This window comes from Molothrus ater, chromosome 9 (genome assembly GCF_012460135.2).
Source record: "Molothrus ater isolate BHLD 08-10-18 breed brown headed cowbird chromosome 9, BPBGC_Mater_1.1, whole genome shotgun sequence".
NCBI classification, from domain to species: Eukaryota; Metazoa; Chordata; class Aves; order Passeriformes; family Icteridae; genus Molothrus; species Molothrus ater.
Window position 1 is genome coordinate 28,589,549 of NC_050486.2, and position 18,531 is coordinate 28,608,079.

Consider the following 18,531-nt stretch of genomic DNA (forward strand, 5'->3'; position numbering starts at 1 on the left):
TTACAATGACTTGGCTTCAGCAGAGGTTGGAACTCCTGTGGTTTGGTTTGTAAAGCCAAGTGACACTTGATTTTGTGCACATGGGCATGGACAGGTCTCACCCTGCAGCTAAGGTTAAAACCATCAGCAAACTCAAAACCAGGGGGTGACCAGCAGGGTGGGTGTCAGGGGGACAAGGCTGTCCCTTGCCAGGTGTATTGCAGGTGTTCCTGCCTGCCTGGCCTGGTGGTGGCTGTGCCACCATTCATTATCCATCCTTCCCAAGTTCCCAGAAGTGCTGCATCCCTTCCTTCCAAGGCCTGGATGCACGTCTGCAGGCTGTTAAACAAATGTATGAAAGTGCAAATGTATCTAAGAAGTGGCTGTGACATAGTGGGGTTTGTATTTGGAATGTTCAGGATTCTCGTATCTAGAAAATTTGGGCTTTCTTGAAATTCTATTTAAGCATGAGCTGCTTCATTCAGGATGGGATTTTCCAGTTTATTTTGTCACAGTGGGAATATTTTTCATTTCTTCATTATCAGTGAGGACTAGAAGTGCAAGTTCCAGCAGTGATAACATGTTCAGTGGTAGTTTGTACCCTCGGCTCTCCTTGGGGAGGGGATAATACAAACCAGGCCTCAGGCTCCTGAATAACTCAAAATACTTGAATTTTTGTGCCAAAAATTTTATACAGGTTTCCCTAACAGTTGCAGCAGTGCTTGAGAGCCTCTTTAATGTTTGGTGCTTTTGCATGTGTTGTTTCTGGAATACCAGGGTGAAAAGAGTGCAGGGGGAACACAGGCAGGGGAGAAGCATGAAAGAAACAGAGAAAAATGAGTGGAGTAGAAACACAGCTGAAACTCCTGAAAGACAGGGAACTCCTGAAATACATCTAAATTTGATATGGTTATAGATTATGTATTAACACTGCCTGATTTATACAGGTGAGTATATTTGTGTGAATGGGAATATATGAGCACAGGGTTTTTTTGCTCCTTGGGCGGCCTGCACATAAAATGGTGTTTGTGGAAAACCCTTCTTTTGTTTTCAATGGCTTTTCCACACCTCTGCTCATTTTCAACAGCTCAATTACATGCCTCCCGACCGCTCGGTGGATTTTGATTTTACCAAGAGGGGGCTGTTGGTGTTTGCTGACAAATCAGTCACTGCTGGGACACCTTGCACTTCACCTGCACCCAGAGCATCAGCCTTCACTCCAAACCTGGCAGTTAATGAATTTAACATGATCATCCAGCAAATGGCGAAGGTAAGGCTCTAAGGTTTAGTGAACCAAACTTTTTTTTTTCATTTTGGAGCATTTCACGCTGCTTTTTTTGTTGTGTGTCTGGAAGCGTGGTGCCTCCTGACCAGGAGAGAGTAGAGGTGTGGAGAACTTTTCCCTCTGGAAGATAATGTCAGCAATAGGAAGTGGCTTGGTGGCTTGTTTTGTTTTTTTAACTTCCATTGCCAATTTTCTGTTTTACTTTCTACCAAACACACCAACGTAGTAAGGAAGTTTCAGCTGCCAGAAAACATTTTTGGTATTTGATGACACTTAATTGAAAATGGACATTTTCAGCAGAAAGTTGTTTTGATGGAGGCACTTGTTTATCAAGTACATTTTAAATTGGAAATGTACCAGCTTTATGAACAGTGCAAAGGATTAAAAAAGCTAGCATGTAATATTTTATTTAACTCTTCATTTAGTATGTCTTAACTTTGCCAGGCAGATGCAGATGTACCAAATTCCCTAAGAATTTGTACAGGTGCAGACATCCACCCATGTGGGATTGGCATTTATACCACAAATGTATTGTTCTGTGTTATTTTGAACCATTAATTTAATTGCTTAGTCATGCCTTTCTGTATTAAGTAACTGTTGCTAATTGACTACCTTAATGTAGCTGTAATATTTTGAGCATTACTCTTCTCATTAGTGTGTCATTAACTCATCAGAGATAAGATTTAGCAGTAAAGACTGCACCTTTTTTGGAATAAAAGAGCTGTGATAGCAGTGCATTCTCCCAGCAATATTTCCCAGTAAACAACCCCAGCAATTTTGTATTAGAACTGAAAAACAGGCAGTTGCAAAAGCAAACTTTTTTAGCATTAAGTGTGAAGCTGCAGGGAGGGGGAGGAAATTAATTTCTTTATTTAAAAGCTGCCGCTTTTTGAATGCACACCTAAAAATCAGCATTAAAAGCAAGGGGAGCCAAAAGACAAGTAATTTAGTTTAGCTATACAGCATTTCCAGAAATCCCAAATATATTGCTCTAGACAGCACTTCGTTCATAGTTTTCATCCAGTTTGGAATTCATCTCATAATGTGAATGAAGTGTGAAAGCAGCTCTTAAATTCCCTGAGGTTTCAGAACCTCAGAGTGCTTGCATATCCAATACATTGCCATATTAAAAATAATAAATGGAGGAGCTTTTATAGAAATAACATATTCAGTATTTTGCCTTTGTTTAGTCTTAGGAGGGGAACAATTCTCCCAGTGTTCATAAATTTTCAACTAGCTCATTCATTTGCACTGAAAATTAGTAAATCATTTTATCTTCTGTTTTATTAGGGAAGACAAATAGAATCAATAACGATTGATAAACCTTCTGTTGGAGGGCTTGGATTCAGTGTGGTTGCCCTTAAAAATCCCAGCCTGGGAGAAGTTGGTATCTTTGTCAAGGAAGTCCAGCCAGGAGGCATAGCTGACAGGTGAGATCTTCATAATTGTGTTGGAAAATTGTATTTTCCATGCAGGGAGAAGTCATGACCTTCACGTTGAAAACTCAATCAGAATAACATGTTTGTCTGGGTTATCTGGTGGGATATTTTGGTGGTGGTATCTTGAATTCTGGCTTTTCAGCTGAAAGGGACTCATGTTTTGAGGATCAAGTTTTCAGATGAGTTTTAAATTTCCAAGCCATTCATAAATGGAATTTACAGAAATTATGACTCACTTTGGAGAATCTTGAGTCCTGATTAAAAAACCAAAAGAAAACTCAGAAAAGAATACAAAGAAAATAAAAATTAGATTCCTTTTTAATTTTTATGCATTGTGTCCCTGAAAGATTTTTTTTCCCCCCTTTATTAACGTGCCTCTGACAATGCCCTATTTATAGTTGGTTTTACTGTTTGTTTCCTGTGTAAATTTAGATCCACTCCTCCCAACAGATCCCTGCACAGATGTCATCATAGAATCGAGGCTTCAGGCAGTTTCTTCCTGTATTGTCTGTGGGTTTTCACCCAACAACAAAAGACAGAGCAATCCTTTAAAAATAAAACGCAATTGTAAAACCGCAAGAGTTGGCATGAGACAAACGCAGTGCTTGGAATTATGTCTCAAGAAAAATGTGTCTAGATTTCAAGTCATTGGTGTCACTTTTTAAATAACACATGTCAGGAAGTGCCAACACAGGATGACAAAAAGAGTGGGGAGAGGTTGGAATGATAATGGCGATGGGCCCGCAGAGAACACACCAGAGAACACTTAAAGAAAAGCATATTAAGGCTCTTTCAAAGTGGAGACAGATGGACTGATCCGGATGTCAGAGGAGGGTGAATATCTCACTTTAGGATTTGATGACCTGCTGCTCACTTTCTTTGATGAGAGAATCTGAAATATGGTTAGTGCTCGAAGAAAGTGATTTCTGGGAAACATCTTAAACATGGCACGACAAAAAGGAAGTTTCAAATGCCTTAGTTAAGATGTGCAGTTACATTGTTTGGGAGTTTATAAATTTCCCCAGCATGCTTCCCATTTTGCTTCTGAGACAAGATCTCCTGGAGACTTTTTTGGATTCCTACAGAGCTTTGAAGGCAGTGTCTGTCTATGTAACAGTTTGGTCTCGTGCTCAGAATGAATATTTAACAAAGGAGATGAGTGATGGTTTCTCTCTTGTCACAAATCTAAATTCATCACTGGGGTGAATTAACTGTGAAATTTATATTATCTCAAGGTAGCAACTGAACTGCGTGTTGCTCCAAGAAAGTTTCACGTCTGAAGCTTGATACTATAAATTTTAAGTAAAATACAAATATGCAGCACATCAATCTTTAGAATAAATAGTGATACAAAACAGCATCAAAGCCTGAGCTGTGGGTCCCTAGAGATGGCATCATGTAGTGCTGAACATAATGAAGAATAGTTCCTACTTTATTGTGTAACTACAAAAATACTTTTTTCCGCTTTGTAGTTCAATATCATCAAGAAAGTATAAGGGAATTGCAATTAAATTTTGCACAGAAGCAGAGTAAAGAAGTGAGCAAATTTCTGTACCATGGCAAAGCTGGAGCAAAATGTGGCTGGGCAGTTTGGAGCAGTGTGGGTGGAATGGAGTGTGTAAGCTGGTGAAGGCACCCTAATAAGCAGATTTTTAAAGCATATAAACATTTAACCTTGCAGGACTGCATGTTTTGCCTATTCACATTTCAGTTACAGGAGCCTGACGCGAAGTCACTGTGCTGCATTAAAAAATTGCTTTCAATGTTTTGTTAAGGGATCAAAGACTGAGGGAAAATGACCACATACTGGCCATTAATTGCACGCCATTGGATCAGAACATTTCCCATCAGCACGCCATTGCCCTCCTCCAGCAATCCACAGGATCCCTGCATCTGGTGGTGGCTCGGGAGCCACTTCAAGGGAACAGCAGAACTGCCTTGTTCAGTGATGTAAATCCACCTGAGACTGTGAGTTCTTGTAATACTGTCCAAATCAGATTTCGAGCTGGGCTGAATTTTTATTTTTTTAATTTTATTTTTTTTTTCCCCCCGTGGCTCTGAAGGGTTTGTGTTAGCAAGTTTTACATGGAGGGATTTTTTTCCTTTAATCACATTTTATGTGTGATGACATTTCATTTAGACTCACCGTGCAGTAAGTACAGAGCTTCCATTGCAAAGCTGCACGGTGGAGTTGTTATAAAACCGATCCTGGGTTTTTATGGGATAGCAGAAGCTTTAGTGGATCACCATATTCTTATCAGCAGGGTCTGTTCAGCACAGGCTGATTGAAGCGTTTTATGAGAATACCCAGCTGAAACCTACTTGTGCTCAGCAATTAAAGATGCTCTGATTACCTCTTAAAAGAGAGTAAACATAACCTGCCATGAGCACTGCTTGGAACAGCCCAACCAATTTAAACTGGCACTGCTCACACCAAAAAAGCCTTGTCTTTGTTTTAAAAAACAAACACAATTTATCTGTTAAAGAACCCCTCAATCCCTGTTTATTTATCAGCTTGGGTTTTTTGGGGTTTGGTTTTGTTTTTCCTCATCTGCAAATTTCAGTGATTGGGAAGCCTTTTGTTTTTGTGACAAAGGAGAGCTTGTCACTGGGACATGTAATAAACCAGGGATGAACTTCCATCTGTGTTCCACCCATATGGTCCAGGTGGCTTCCCTGAATTCGGACAAACTGCACACCTAAATCCAGGGATCGCAATATTGGAATCTGAATTTATTGTGTTAGTAGATTTTGATGAAAATCTGGGTAAAAGCAGTGTTTTTCCTTATTCTTAGCAATTATTTCCCTCATGATTATTATAGAGGTAGTGAAATCTGAAGGTTTTAGTGGATAATCAATATTGTTTATTGCACTGAAAATTTTAAAGAATTAAATTTTAACTGCTTTTTCATTGAAAGATCTGCACCGAACAGACTAACAAAATAAAATACAAATATATATCTCTGCAGGGGGTCTTTAAACTTCTTTTATGATATTTAACTGGCTTTGGCAAAGATTTTCAGTATGCTAATAAATCCTTTATTCGCAGAAGACTTAAATCTGCCTACTTTGCTCCATTTGGGCCTGTATGAGATATTAATCTGACAGAAACATTGGCTGGGTTTGGGTTGCTTAACAGCTTTGTTATTTTCAGATTGTCTTGTAGAACATAAGGTCATGGTAGAGTGTAGCTTAGAAATTTACTTCCAATCCAGTATGGCAGAATATTGTGCTGTGCTATTAATTCAGTGCTGAATGGGGGTGTTCAGAGTGTGTAAGTGAAATAACAGAAATGAGAATTTGGGCAAGGCTGAGTGAAAACTGGGCCAGTGCAAGCTCCTTGCCTCTGTTTTTCCCTCTTGTTTGCAGTACTCTGGATTTATGAAAAACTAAAAGGATGCTTTTCATTTTGGCAGGAAAACCTTAAAATTGCTTTTTCTTAGTCAAGCTTTTTCCTGGTATCCTGTTACCCTGAGAGTGGAGGACAGAAATGAGTGTTTAAAAACAGATGAGAAATCCCACTGCGTGTTTATGAGGAAATGGAGCTGAGTGAACAGAATCCCACAGATCCTCCAGCATGTGGGGTGGAGACAGAAAACTGCTCTGATTAATTCTCCTCCTCCTCCTTCCCGCTGCACGTGAAAGCAAGAAACGTTAACGATGGTCAAAATTAAAATCTCCTGTTTTTATTAATTGCAGATTCACTGGGGCCACGTCGAAGACGTTGAGCTGATTAACGATGGTTCAGGATTAGGCTTTGGAATTGTAGGAGGAAAGTCGAGTGGAGTAGTTGTAAGAACAATTGTTCCTGGGGGATTAGCAGATCGGGTAATTTGTTATATTATGTCACTTCTTGTTTGATTGCAAAGTATAATTAACCGCTTTTGACAGTCTTAAAATAAACTAATATACTTAAACAAAAAGAAGCTGGTAGCATCAAAGTCTGTATGCCAACACGTGCTTCATAAATAAATAAAGGTTGAAGGTATGATTGAGGAAAAATTCAGCACCTGATATAAATTAAGTTGTTCCTCAGACAAGATTTGGCTTTTGTAACATTGTTGAACATGCAAAAATTCTGAAAAGGTGCCTGATATTTAGTATTTTCAGCCCTTGGTCAGTCTGGGGCAGGACGAATACTTTGTACAATTTGGCACATTTTGCAACACCCATGGGGACAAACTCTCCAAGTGAATTGTCAGGCAAGGAAACCTGCCCTCCCAAAGTCACTGCGATGCAAGATTCAGTTTAGAGATTGAAAATGTCCTATTTTCAGTGGGTTTCCAGATTTGGCTTTTGTAACATTGTTGAACACGCAAAAATTCTGAAAAGTTGCCTGATATGTGGTATTTTCAGCCCTTGGTCAGTCTGGGGCAGGACAAATTCTCTGTACAATTTGGCACATTTTGCAACACCGTGGGGACAAACTCTCCAAGTGAATTGTCAGGCAAGGAAACCTGCCCTCCCAAAGTCACTGCGATGCAAGACTCAGTTTAGAGATTGAAAATGTCCTATTTTCAGTGGGTTTCAGTGGAGGGGGGTTTGATCCCTGCCTTGCAGCCTGACCAGTTCAAGGAGACATTTAGGTTTGGTGCAGAGCCCTTTGAAGTTGCACAGGCACAGTTTGCACCTCTGATTGTTTGTCTTTAGAGACTCAGTGCTGAGTGTTGCTGCATTTCAGGACTAGAACACTTGCAGTAACCAAACAGATTCAGATTTTTTCAAGCAAATTTGGTCCTGATAAGTTAAAATATCTGAGGACCAGAAGCCCTGCAGACAAAAGAGAAGAGGCAAAAGTAGTTCCTCTAGTACAGGATGGAATAAAAGCTGGGAATTTGGAGAGCTTTATTGGAAAATGTTGGCTTTTTCTCAACCATCTCCCTCTGAACCTGCCATGTATAAATGAGTATATTTTAATTTTTGTCTAGCACCTGTTTTGCTGTAAGGAATAAAGTGTTTTGGCTACCAATGAAGCATATAAGCTAAGAACTCACCACATCATTCTCAGCTGAATGAGACATCATTAAGAACATGTGAAATAATGAGGCATGTACATGTTAAAATTGGATGAGTTTGTAAATGAGTTTGAGTTGGTTCTGGGAATAACTCTGTGATTGCTGTATAAATCAGTGCACCAAAGGTGGTGGAGCTGTGCTGATCAATACCAGCTGAGAATTTGGTGCTAGAAGTTCCTGCTTGTGATGGGAACGATGTTGTAGGTCATGAATCATAATTATCAGGTAAAAAATGGATTGTGTGGAGTCTTGTTACCTTCAGTGGATTTACTCACTGAAGTTGGAGCTGGTCACATGAGAAACAAAATTGCCAGGCTAATGTAGAAGTATGAGGGAAGAACTCTGTAAAAAAAATTCCTAAATCAAAATGCTGTGCTTATATTCTAACTCCTACCTGAGTTAGAATGATGAGGAGTATTCTATGGAACAGAACGTACAACAATCTGTGAGATTATAAAACATTGTTGCTGCCCGTTTTCTCCTAAATGAGCAAAACAGTGGGAAAAAACAGCACATAACTGTGCAAACGAGTCCTTGAGTTATTTAAAATGTTGCCATGGTGGTCATTTTTCCTGGCATTTTCTCACATTGGTTCTCATGGCCATGGAAGATGCCCCTGCACAGTTTCAGTTTTGTGATGGAACAGATACTTTGTGGATGGACTGGAAACACTTTTTGCCATTTGATTTGCGTTTGAAGGACGGGAGGCTGCAGACAGGAGACCACATCTTGCAGATTGGAGGGACCAACGTGCAGGGCATGACCAGTGAGCAGGTTGCCCAAGTGCTCAGGAACTGTGGGAATTCTGTCAGGATGATCGTGGCAAGGGACCCCAAGTGTGAATTCATGGAGGCTCCACCAGCTCCCCTGAGCTGGCCAGTCAGCACATTGCCTTCCCTTCCAAATGGAAATGTGAGTATCTGCTGCTTCCTTGGGACATTTTTAAATGTGTTTGTGGCTTGTGATCAGAAAGGAAGGAGAGAACAGAGAGTTCTTGAGCCCTAAAGTGCTTCTTCTCTCTTGATTTTCCAGATATATGCTTATGTTTAAGTGGTCATTATTACAGCCCTGCCTTCTATAATTTTCCCCTTTTTCCTCTATCTTATTAATACCTATAATCTTGGGATTGGAATGGCCAGCTTTACAGAATTTATTTCCCAGTGGCTGATTTAATTACCAAGACCATAAACGTTATCGATAAGTGGTACTTTTAGTTCTTCTTCTTAGCTCGTTACATTTTTTCAAATCAATCATTTGTGAGTGGATTTAAAACTGGACTGTGAATTTCCCTAAGCCTGAAATCCAGAGAGCCACACCAGAATTATTCAGCACAATCATCTTTTTATGAAACATAAGTGTAATGTTTTCATAGTCTACGCTACTGCCTGTGATAGGAAATATATCTAAAAATTTTGAAACTTGTTTTAGCAAATCTTATCATGGTCATATCAAAGTCTCTTGTTTTTGAAGTCATTCTTTTCAGTTTTGAGTAATTAAAATCAACAAATGCTACACTAAGTGTACAGTAGGTCTCGAAACATAAACAAAGCTGTGCTTGTGTACCATCTGCTGCTACTGTGCTGCTTAGATTTAGGTGTAGAATCTGAGTAGCCTTTTCTTTCTTGTTTAGTTTCTTGAATATGAGTGGAGAGAGCTGGGTTGTTTTTTTGATTTGGTTGGTTTTGTTTGTTTTTTTTAGCACTGTTTTTGAAGGTCAGAGTAGAAGTCACTTTGCTCCAAACTCGCCCCTTTGCTCACTGGGCACAGTCACTGCAAAGGCAGATTTGTGTTTTACACCCCTGGGAAAATGCTGTGGCTGTGTCAGTCAAGGATTTTGGGTCCTTCTTGAGCTCCTTTTCTCCCCAGGGTTCCCCAGGAGGGATCAGTGCAGTGTCCAGGAGATGGGAGGGGTGATCTGCATCCCTAAGGCTGGAGTCTGAACACTGGGCTTGTCCAGTATTTGACAAGAGGCTTTCCAAGGGAATCAGCATTGTTATGAGGCCCTTCTTTCCTGACTGGATCATATTTTCCAGGGCACATATTAGGGGCAAAATAAATAAATTTATTTTTTTGTAATGGTCATATTTTTGTTTCCTCCACAAAATACTGTTTTTCTCTCTTCCTGTTGCCACTGATCAGCCCTGAGCACTGTAAATGCTGCAGCTTTTCTAAAATGTGATTTTTTCTCAGTGTCTTTTCAGTGTCCTTCGTGTTCCTGCTATGCAGTTTAGAGGGGGAAAAAATCATTTTCTGAACTAAATAGTGCCTTCATGTATAGTTCTGAAAAAACTCCTCTTCCTGGTGCCAGGAGAAATTTGCAAAGACAGGATTAGTTGTTAATCTGAATGCATTTATTAATTTAGTGATGATTTCAATGATCCACCATTCAGTTTGTGTCAGATTTATAATGGAACTTATCCCTATAATCTAGTTTTTCTCTGGTTTATGAGTACTTTCACTAGCTGTGAGCTTTGGAGTGGAAAATATTTTCCTTTTCTCTTTTTTGCAGACCAGCAGAAAGCCATTTTTAATAGGTGGTTAGTTATTTTCAGTTTTATATTCATATTTAATTTTCTTTGAATTTCCTGTGGTAGAGAATAACTGAAACTACTTCAGTGTGTGGGCACAAGAAAAAACAATCTTATTATCTGTACTGTCTAAGATAGTGACAGCAGAGTGCAGCCAGCTTGTGCTGACTGTATTTAGGACTTTGCACTTTGATTTTTCTGGACTTCATTTCAATTATTTTGCATCCTAGCAGGAGTGTCGCTCAGAGAGAAATGTTTGTAGCCAGAGCACTGACTCTGAGGAGCTTTGTGATGGTGAAAACAGCCAGGCTCTCAGGGCCACAGCTCCATTCCAGGTGCTGCTCTGGGCTTGTTTACTGTAGATAAGTGACAGCCTCCAAACTTATCTTCATCTCCATCAGCCTCTTATGGAGCAAGGGGGTTGGAAGGCATTTAATGAGCTTAATGACTTTGCTGGTGGAGGGAGGTGTGTGTGATAAGGAGATAGTGCCCATCGATTTCCCTTCATTGAGAAGTGAAATGGGTATGGCTGCTTTTCATATGGGTCCTTCCAAAGCTGATGCTTGGCAAGCATTTGATTGAACTTCTCTTTTTTCACTCCCTTATGAAATGTTTTCCATTTTCCCAGTCCCTTTTTGCTGTTGGCAGCGACAGGATCCCTCTTGATTTCATCACTTTAACAGACCTTACTCTCATCATCTTCTTTTTGATCTCATTGCTCTGTATCTGATTACAGAAAGAAAACAACTCTATGTATTTCCATTTATCCCTTGCAATCCCAGATTTATGTGCTTGATTGTTTTTCTCTTTTGGTCTCACCAGTGTCTTTACTGTTCCCTGTTTGAACTCTTGCCTTGCAGTTCTGATTTTTACTGCTCACAGGAGAGTTGCACAGACATCCCAGGGCCAGCTTTGTAGGGACTTTACAAATTAATTTACATTGCATTTAAACAAAAGGAAAGCCAAAATCACTTCTCACTTCTAAAGGTCTTAATTAACCTGCAATATTGTAATGACGCTGGGAAATTACGAGAATTTTTTACTAACTTGTGCTTTATTTATAGGATAATGACAACTTTTTTGACACCTATGATGTTGAACTTATAAAAAAGAATGGGCAAAGCCTGGGAATAACAATTGTTGGATATGCTGGCACATGTGATATAGGTGAGTTGTACAGGATTTAGGAAAATATTGGACAGGGGCTTCTCAAATACCCTTTATTGACCATGGGGAAAATGAATGGCTCCTGCCTGTGCTAGGATATGGAGACATGAAATTCACTGCAATTACAGATCAACATCTTGTATTTAGTGGGAGTTTGTGAAAGGGAAGTGTTAGTGTTTCAGGGGTTTTTAATTCTGCTTTTTCTTTGGTTTTATTTTCTTGTTCTCATTGGAAGTTAGAATTAATAAGCAAGCTGCAAACATGACAAAGGACAGCTTTTCTGATTTCCATGTTTCTCTTCTCTTTTCTCTTTTTTTAAGGAAAAATCCTTTTTCATTAAGATTTAAAGTACTAAATTCTTTAGCTGTAAGATGATTGAAGTCCTGATCAAAGTCCTTAAGCACATACTTTACTTTTAGCTTAGTTAGTCCTATTGAAATCAAACGCAGCATGGATTTAAGTGATTGTGCTTTAAAGCCTGGGTAAGCACAAGGATGAATCCATGGAGGAGGTGGCCTTTTGTGAGCCATTTTAAGGAAAATATTTGAGGTCAGTGTACAGGTGGTTGTGTCAGTGCTGGGTTTTTTTCCACCAGAGAGCCTCAGTTTTGTGTCAGGCTGTGGGAGTGGTAACGTGCAGATGGTGGTGGTTTACAGAATCATCACTTTATGGGCAGAAGGAAGTGTGTGAAAAAGGCTGGAATTAAAAACCTTAATAAGAAAAGAAGCAAATTAGGTTAATGCAGTGACTTGTTTCTATTCCCTCCCCAACAGAACCTTCAGGGATTTTTGTGAAAAGTATAATACCTGGGAGTGCTGCTGACCACAATGGCCAAATTCATGTTCATGACAAAATTGTTGCTGTAAGTAGAATACTCTGCTTATACATTGCTGTAGAGCTAATACATTTCACATCTCTGTTAAAAGAACAACATAGTAAAGACTTTCTCAAATTAATTAAACCTCCTCTGCTTTGCAGAAGAAATAATTTGGAGGTTTGTGTTTGTTTAGGTAGACTTGTGACAGAAATGAGCTTTGGCTTGCTGTGGTTAAAGTATTATTTTATATTCAAAGAAATAGTAAATAGTAGTTAACTGTGAAAGAGGCAAGCATTTGGATTAAAGTGTTTCAGAGTGGAGAATCTTGGCTTTTGGCCTGCAGTAAAGATGAGCAGCATTAACTTCTACTTGAATTGAATGGGACTCGAGGATTGTTAAGATTCTGCAAGATGTGGCACATTGTTTGTGTTCCTTAATGGCTCTGGAGTGTGGATACAATCAAAATGTTAATGGTCACAATTTAGGTTTAAAAGCCCAAGCTTTATGTGTAGAAAAATGGAAAAACCATTGAATAACAGTGAATTGAATAATAGCCAATTTTGCATTCACAGCACAAGCAGGAATGAATTCCACAGTCTTTTTGTTTTAAGAGATAATATTTATATAGATATGATTTTAAATTACTTTTAAAATGTGTGCCATGCCAGACCTTCCAAAGTCAGCTTCTCCTCTGTGAGAGCAAAAATTAATATAACCTTTTATCTGCAGGAAAGGCCCTATTGGTGCATGATCTGACAGTGAGGTGAACAGAGTATTTTGAGTGCAAATTAAAATATCTGATAATGTAAGAATGGGGCTGTTTAGGATGGATTATACAGACAGTTGTTTGTAGAGGCTTGTGTGGGGCATGTTAGAAATCCATGAGAAAACCAGCAGTGATAATGAACTGAACAGAGTTCCAGGTTGGATACTCTGCTAGGAACCTTCATCCACAGTCCTTGTCAAGCTGGTTTTGCTAAGCAAAAAAAAAAAAAAAAAAAAAAGGAAAAATCTGTCCATACTTGTATCAGATTAGTAAATTCTGTTTTGTGGTTGTCCCCACGAAAACAGAAAGAAGAAATTACTGTTGTGTTTCCTTTTAGAATGCATTTTGGAAATAAATTCTCATCGGTGAAATGTAACAGATTTAATGAGATTGTTTTGCAAATATTGCTGTCTTGGGAGAGTAACCCTGTAATTCCTGCACTAAATAACGTGGCTGTTGCTTACAGCTTGTGAAACTCCACAACATAGCCTGAGATTGCAGCACAATTACTGTTATTTGATACAAATTTCTTGTTTCAGGTTGATGGAGTCAACATACAGGGTTTTACCAACCAAGAAGTGGTGGAGACACTGCGGAACACGGGTCAGACTGTACGTCTCACCCTGCTTAGAAGGAGACCTTCCTTTGCTATTTCCTCAGAAACACCTTCAGGGAGAGGTAATTCTGTTTTGCTAGCCACTGATTTTATTTTTCACTCAATTTACAGTTACCTCATTTAACAGTTCAGGACTGGATACCACATGATCCTCGGTTTTTTTAATGGTGCACTGTAGAAAATGAAGACACTTAAAGGAGGAATGGAAAGAAACTAAAATGAAAGATTCAGGAAAATTCAGTGCAAAACTTCTGTGTAGTAACCCCACCAAAAAAAAACAGAGTTAGTGAGGTGGTGTTACTACTTCCTTTATTTTGCAGCATATGATTTGGACTTTTTAAATTTGTTTTTACAGTGCAGCCATTTGTTCCAATCTTTGTGTCCCCTGGAGCTGTAGGGCCTGAAATTAGTGTGGCCCCTAGGAATGAGGAAAAACAAGAAGAGAAGGATAATCTTCACAATGACAAGCAGCAGAGTCTGCATCAAGCAGGTAGATAGGGCACCTTGCAATGCCTCTTCTGGGTCTGGTTAAAGGCTACCATAGGAAATCCATTTTCAACACTGATGGGTTGGCTCAAAACATTTTTCTGAAGCAAAGATCTGCCTCTTGGATCTAAACAGCTCTCTCCACAGTCCACAGGTCTGCTGAGAGTGGGTTCTGAGATATCTCAGGGTTTGTAATTCTCTGGATCTTCTTCCTTGCATAAAATTTGCCCTTTTCCAGGCAGCAGTGGTCCCCTTTGTTTAGGGAGGGATTTATTAAGGTTACAGTCAGTGGAAGTGCAGCTCTTCTGGTGCTCAGGCGTGACTCTCATTGACTCTGCAGAGCTGAAAGCCTCCAGCTCAGGGATTCCTCTTTGTGGTCCTGGTCCTGCACTGATGACCTGAGGTGTGCAGTTTTCTCCTGGGAGAGACTTTATTTATCATCCTCCTCTGCTCCAGGGCCTGCTGGGTGAGCAGCACCAGGAGATGGACCTGCAGGGAATTCATATTTATTTCCTGATCAGTGTTACCTCAGTCACAACCATCTTCATGGCTGGACACAATAATCTTAGAGATCTTTTCCTGCCTTAATGATTCTGTGACCTTGCTGCCCTCACACATCTAAGACTCCTGCAGAGTATTTTTATAATATTCTTCTGGTTTCCATCATCTCTGAACATGCTGCACTTTCCTCTCTTGACACTGCAGTAGCTTCATCAGAACTCGTATCTTGGGTGTAAAGACCCAGTAGCTGGAGTTCAGAAAAGGCATTTTTTGAACAAATGGCATTCAGGCACAGGGGCAGGTCACAAAGGCATGGGCTGCTCTGGGGTTTGGCTGACTTTGGAACCAAGGCTGGAGGTCTTTCCAGAACCTTCAATTCCCCCACAGATTTCTGGGCTCCTCTACAGGAATTCTGGGTGAATTTATACAGCTTGTGTTAAAGTCAGCATAAATTATCCTTATGCCTTGTAGTTTCTGAGACATGTAGATGTAATAGAGGATTCTAAATTACGGCTGTCAATGAATAGCAATTTTGCTGTGATTGTTGAAGATCTGTCAGTATTAAAGACAACCTGGAAACGAGAGAAATGTAGCAGTTCCTATATTCCATTCTGTTTTACTTTTCTGTCCAAGCCTTGTAACCAGACATCCTTTGTTGTGACTTTTGCATGTTCCCAGAAATAGGAAGCCAGAACAGAGGTGGTTGAGTAGCTGAGAGTTGAGGTTCTCAAAGCATTGTTTGGCTATGACAGAGGCTGGAAAAGAGCAGCACTTTGTCTGTCCTGTGTCACTTACCCAGTTTTGGTTTTTTTTTACTGTGGGACTTGTATGCATATTTTACTCCTGCAGAAATACGATGTATGAGATTTCACCTTGGAACAGAATTTAATGGCCAAGTTTAAATTCCAAAGATAGGTGCTTATTTTGGATGTGGTGATGGGCACTTCATTATAATGGTGCTAAAGTAAATACTGCTAATTTAAGGCTCTGACTAAACTCTGGAAATGCTTTTAGAAGTTTAATGTGAAAGGTATGTTTTATAAAATGCGTATTACTTCCCTTTAAGCCCCATTGTGTGAAATTCTTATTAAATTGTGTTTCCTGGGGAGGTATTAAATAGTAATTCTGGCCAGGCAAAGCCATGCTTAAGCAGTTCTGGTACAAAGGCAGCAGAGTTTGGGCTGCAACGTGCACGAGGCCTGAAACTCAGAGCTAGCAGAGTGCAGGCAATGAATTTAACAGCTGCAGCCTCTGCAAGCCTGCAGGCTGGGCAGAACTGCTCCATCCTGCCTTGCAGGAGTTCTCAGAACCCAGAGGGACAATGCTGGCAGTCAGGGGCTTAAGAGATGCCTGGGGAAAAAGCCCCAGCAGTAGGGCAGGTAAAGGAAGGGCTTGAATGAAGAGCACCCTTGTGTAGTAACTTTGTGAGAGCAGGAGGAAGCTGCGAGAAAAAAAGACCCCAGTTTTGATGAAGCTGACAATTTTGACCAGAAAAGATGATTTTTACAATAGGTTTGTGGTTTCTGCTTTATGCTTGCTAATTAGAAATGAAAAGCTGCCTGGAAGCGCAGGCAGAAGGACAGGCTAAATATGCTGAGAAGTTGTTGCTAATGAAAGCTGTCCCTGGAAGTGTTTTCATTTCTGAGGCCTTGCACATTATAGAAGACATGGTACATATGTTAGGTCATGAGGAATTCAGCTGGATGAGAGACTAGAAAGAAATTTCCTATTAGCTGCCATGTGGAAAAAGCTGTTGGGGGAAAAAGGAACATTGTAAGTGAATTGAGTGATGCCACTGGAATTGAATATATTCAATCCAAATCCCTTCAGCCCACATTTCACAGTCCTAAGGAAGTCACAAGCAGAGACTTCAAAGTGTATTTGAAAGAAAGAAAGGGGAAAACTTCAGATGGAGACGTGCATCAGCACCTGCTCTGAACAACTCGTGGATCTTGGTAATGTGTTTTGGAAGTGACAGAAAAATCTGTATTCAGCCAGCTGAACACAGCTTACAGTTGCTGAACTGAACTTTGAGCTTGACCCTGAGATTCATTACTCCTGGTGAACCTTGAACTCTATATTTGGCTGCTCAGTGGATTTCAGGTGCTTAGGTCCTGTGTGCTCACACTGTTGTAACTGTAATGGCAGAAAAAGACTCAGGAATTTCTGTCCCTCTGTTTTTCTGCAGATGGAAGGAGCAGAAGAATGCACCGGTGTTCTGGTTTTGATACAGTTCAGAAGTAAAGACAGTGATCAACTGTGCTTGATCATGTTACAGATTAAAAACTTTAATTTCCAGTGAAGTTAAAAAACCTTGGCAGTTGAGAATTTTAGGACAATTGGTCTTCCCATTATTTTTTAAGGAGATAATTGATTTCAGAGACAAACTGTGGGCTGTGTTTACAAACCCAAGTTTTTAATCTTGGTGGGGTGTCATTTTGGTAGCAGAAAATAGCTATCAGGATTGCTGGAATTCTCAGATATCTGTGTCTGCTTGAGCCTGTAGGTTGGAAATCCTCTGGGTATTTCCAAGTGACACCTCAGTTTTTAGGCACTGAGCAGTGTGATTTCCCAGTGCAGATCAGGCAGAATTTGCCTGTCTGGCATGGCTGAAAGTGAGCTGGAGAGAACAGGGGTGGGCTGTGCTGTCGTAGAACTAAACTCCAATCTTTCTTTTTATTGAGTGGAAAACTTCAAAGTTACAGAAGTGTGTAATGAGGATTGTATTGCAGAGCTCTATCTTTGCAGTCTGCAAAGGTGCTGAAAGCAGCCTGACAATGCCATTTGTGCAGGGTTTTGCTCTTGCTGGGCTCTGAGCTCCTCGTGGTGTCCTCACAATTCCCCCCCCCCCCAGGTATTTTACTCACTGGTTGTGTGCAGAACCTGAGCTTGTGCTTTACATTCTGAATTTCAGGGCAACACAGCAGCAACACTGAGTGGTCTGTGCCTTGTCTAGACATCTGACAAACTACTGAAGTCATTCAGGGGGGAAAAAAAAACCCCTAGTTTTTGGTAATTCAGCCCCCAGATGCTGCTGCTGTCGCTGCTGGATGGAATTTGCTGTAGAGCTTGATTCTTACCAGTTACACATTGCTCCAGCTTGGAACTTTATATGTGAATTGAGCTTCTGGCTGAGGTCAAACACAGGGCAGCCAGTCATTTTCTGCTGTCTAGCTCTGTCAAATTGTCTTACAGGACTGTAACCAACTGCCTTGGTTGCATAAGTAAGAAAGCTGAAAAGATATAAATGTCAAGATAGCCAAGTTCCCACGGAAGACTGGTTCAGAACTGGAGCTTATATTAAAGCTCATGTTACTTACTGGCCTAATTAAAGCAGACAAGGCTTTATACCTGCCAAATGTATAAATAAAGTCTGTGCCTGCATTGTGCTGACACAGCCCCTCGATAACAGCAATATCTTGTCAGGTGTTTTCCTTCTTAAGGGGGCTCATTTCGGTGGGAGATGATGTTTCCCTGGAGTGGGAAGCGTTTTTACAGCAACAAACGATGAAGTCGTGTGAAATTTGTTTTGCAGCCTGAAAGAATGATTTATTTACAGTACTGCATGGTACAGAACTCACATCTCATCACCAAGCATCACCTCTTCTGCCTCTCAGCTGAATAAATCACACTTTTACAGGAGCTGACATTTTGCATTGTTTTCCTAAGAAAGACATTTTTGATTTGCGCTGTTTGATAGACTCAGCTTAATGCGCTTCCCTTTTGGGGATTATTCCCTCTAATCTTTTATTTACACTGAATTTTTATTGGAATATTTAGAAGTAAATGTACTTCTGAATGTAGAATATGCTTGTAAATTTAATATTCACTTTCATACTTAGGAAGAGTCCCGCTCCCTCCAGCACATGAGCTGAAATCCAAATGGGAAAACCTGCTGGGACCAGAATACGAAGTTATGGTATGTTTTATTT

General features: G+C 40.1%; 1 protein-coding gene across 1 annotated transcript in view; it reads left to right on the plus strand.

The window, feature by feature from the left end:
* The window catches only part of PATJ (PATJ crumbs cell polarity complex component), a 143,931-nt gene that overhangs the window by 6,742 nt on the left and 118,658 nt on the right, over nt 1-18,531 (plus strand). The window contains exons 4-13 of the mRNA XM_036388222.1: nt 1,067-1,249; nt 2,555-2,694; nt 4,479-4,671; nt 6,403-6,531; nt 8,418-8,630; nt 11,311-11,413; nt 12,187-12,275; nt 13,536-13,674; nt 13,968-14,102; nt 18,442-18,518. Of these exons, the coding sequence (XP_036244115.1) occupies nt 1,067-1,249; nt 2,555-2,694; nt 4,479-4,671; nt 6,403-6,531; nt 8,418-8,630; nt 11,311-11,413; nt 12,187-12,275; nt 13,536-13,674; nt 13,968-14,102; nt 18,442-18,518 (1,401 nt within the window). The remainder of the gene's footprint in view (nt 1-1,066; nt 1,250-2,554; nt 2,695-4,478; nt 4,672-6,402; nt 6,532-8,417; nt 8,631-11,310; nt 11,414-12,186; nt 12,276-13,535; nt 13,675-13,967; nt 14,103-18,441; nt 18,519-18,531) is intronic.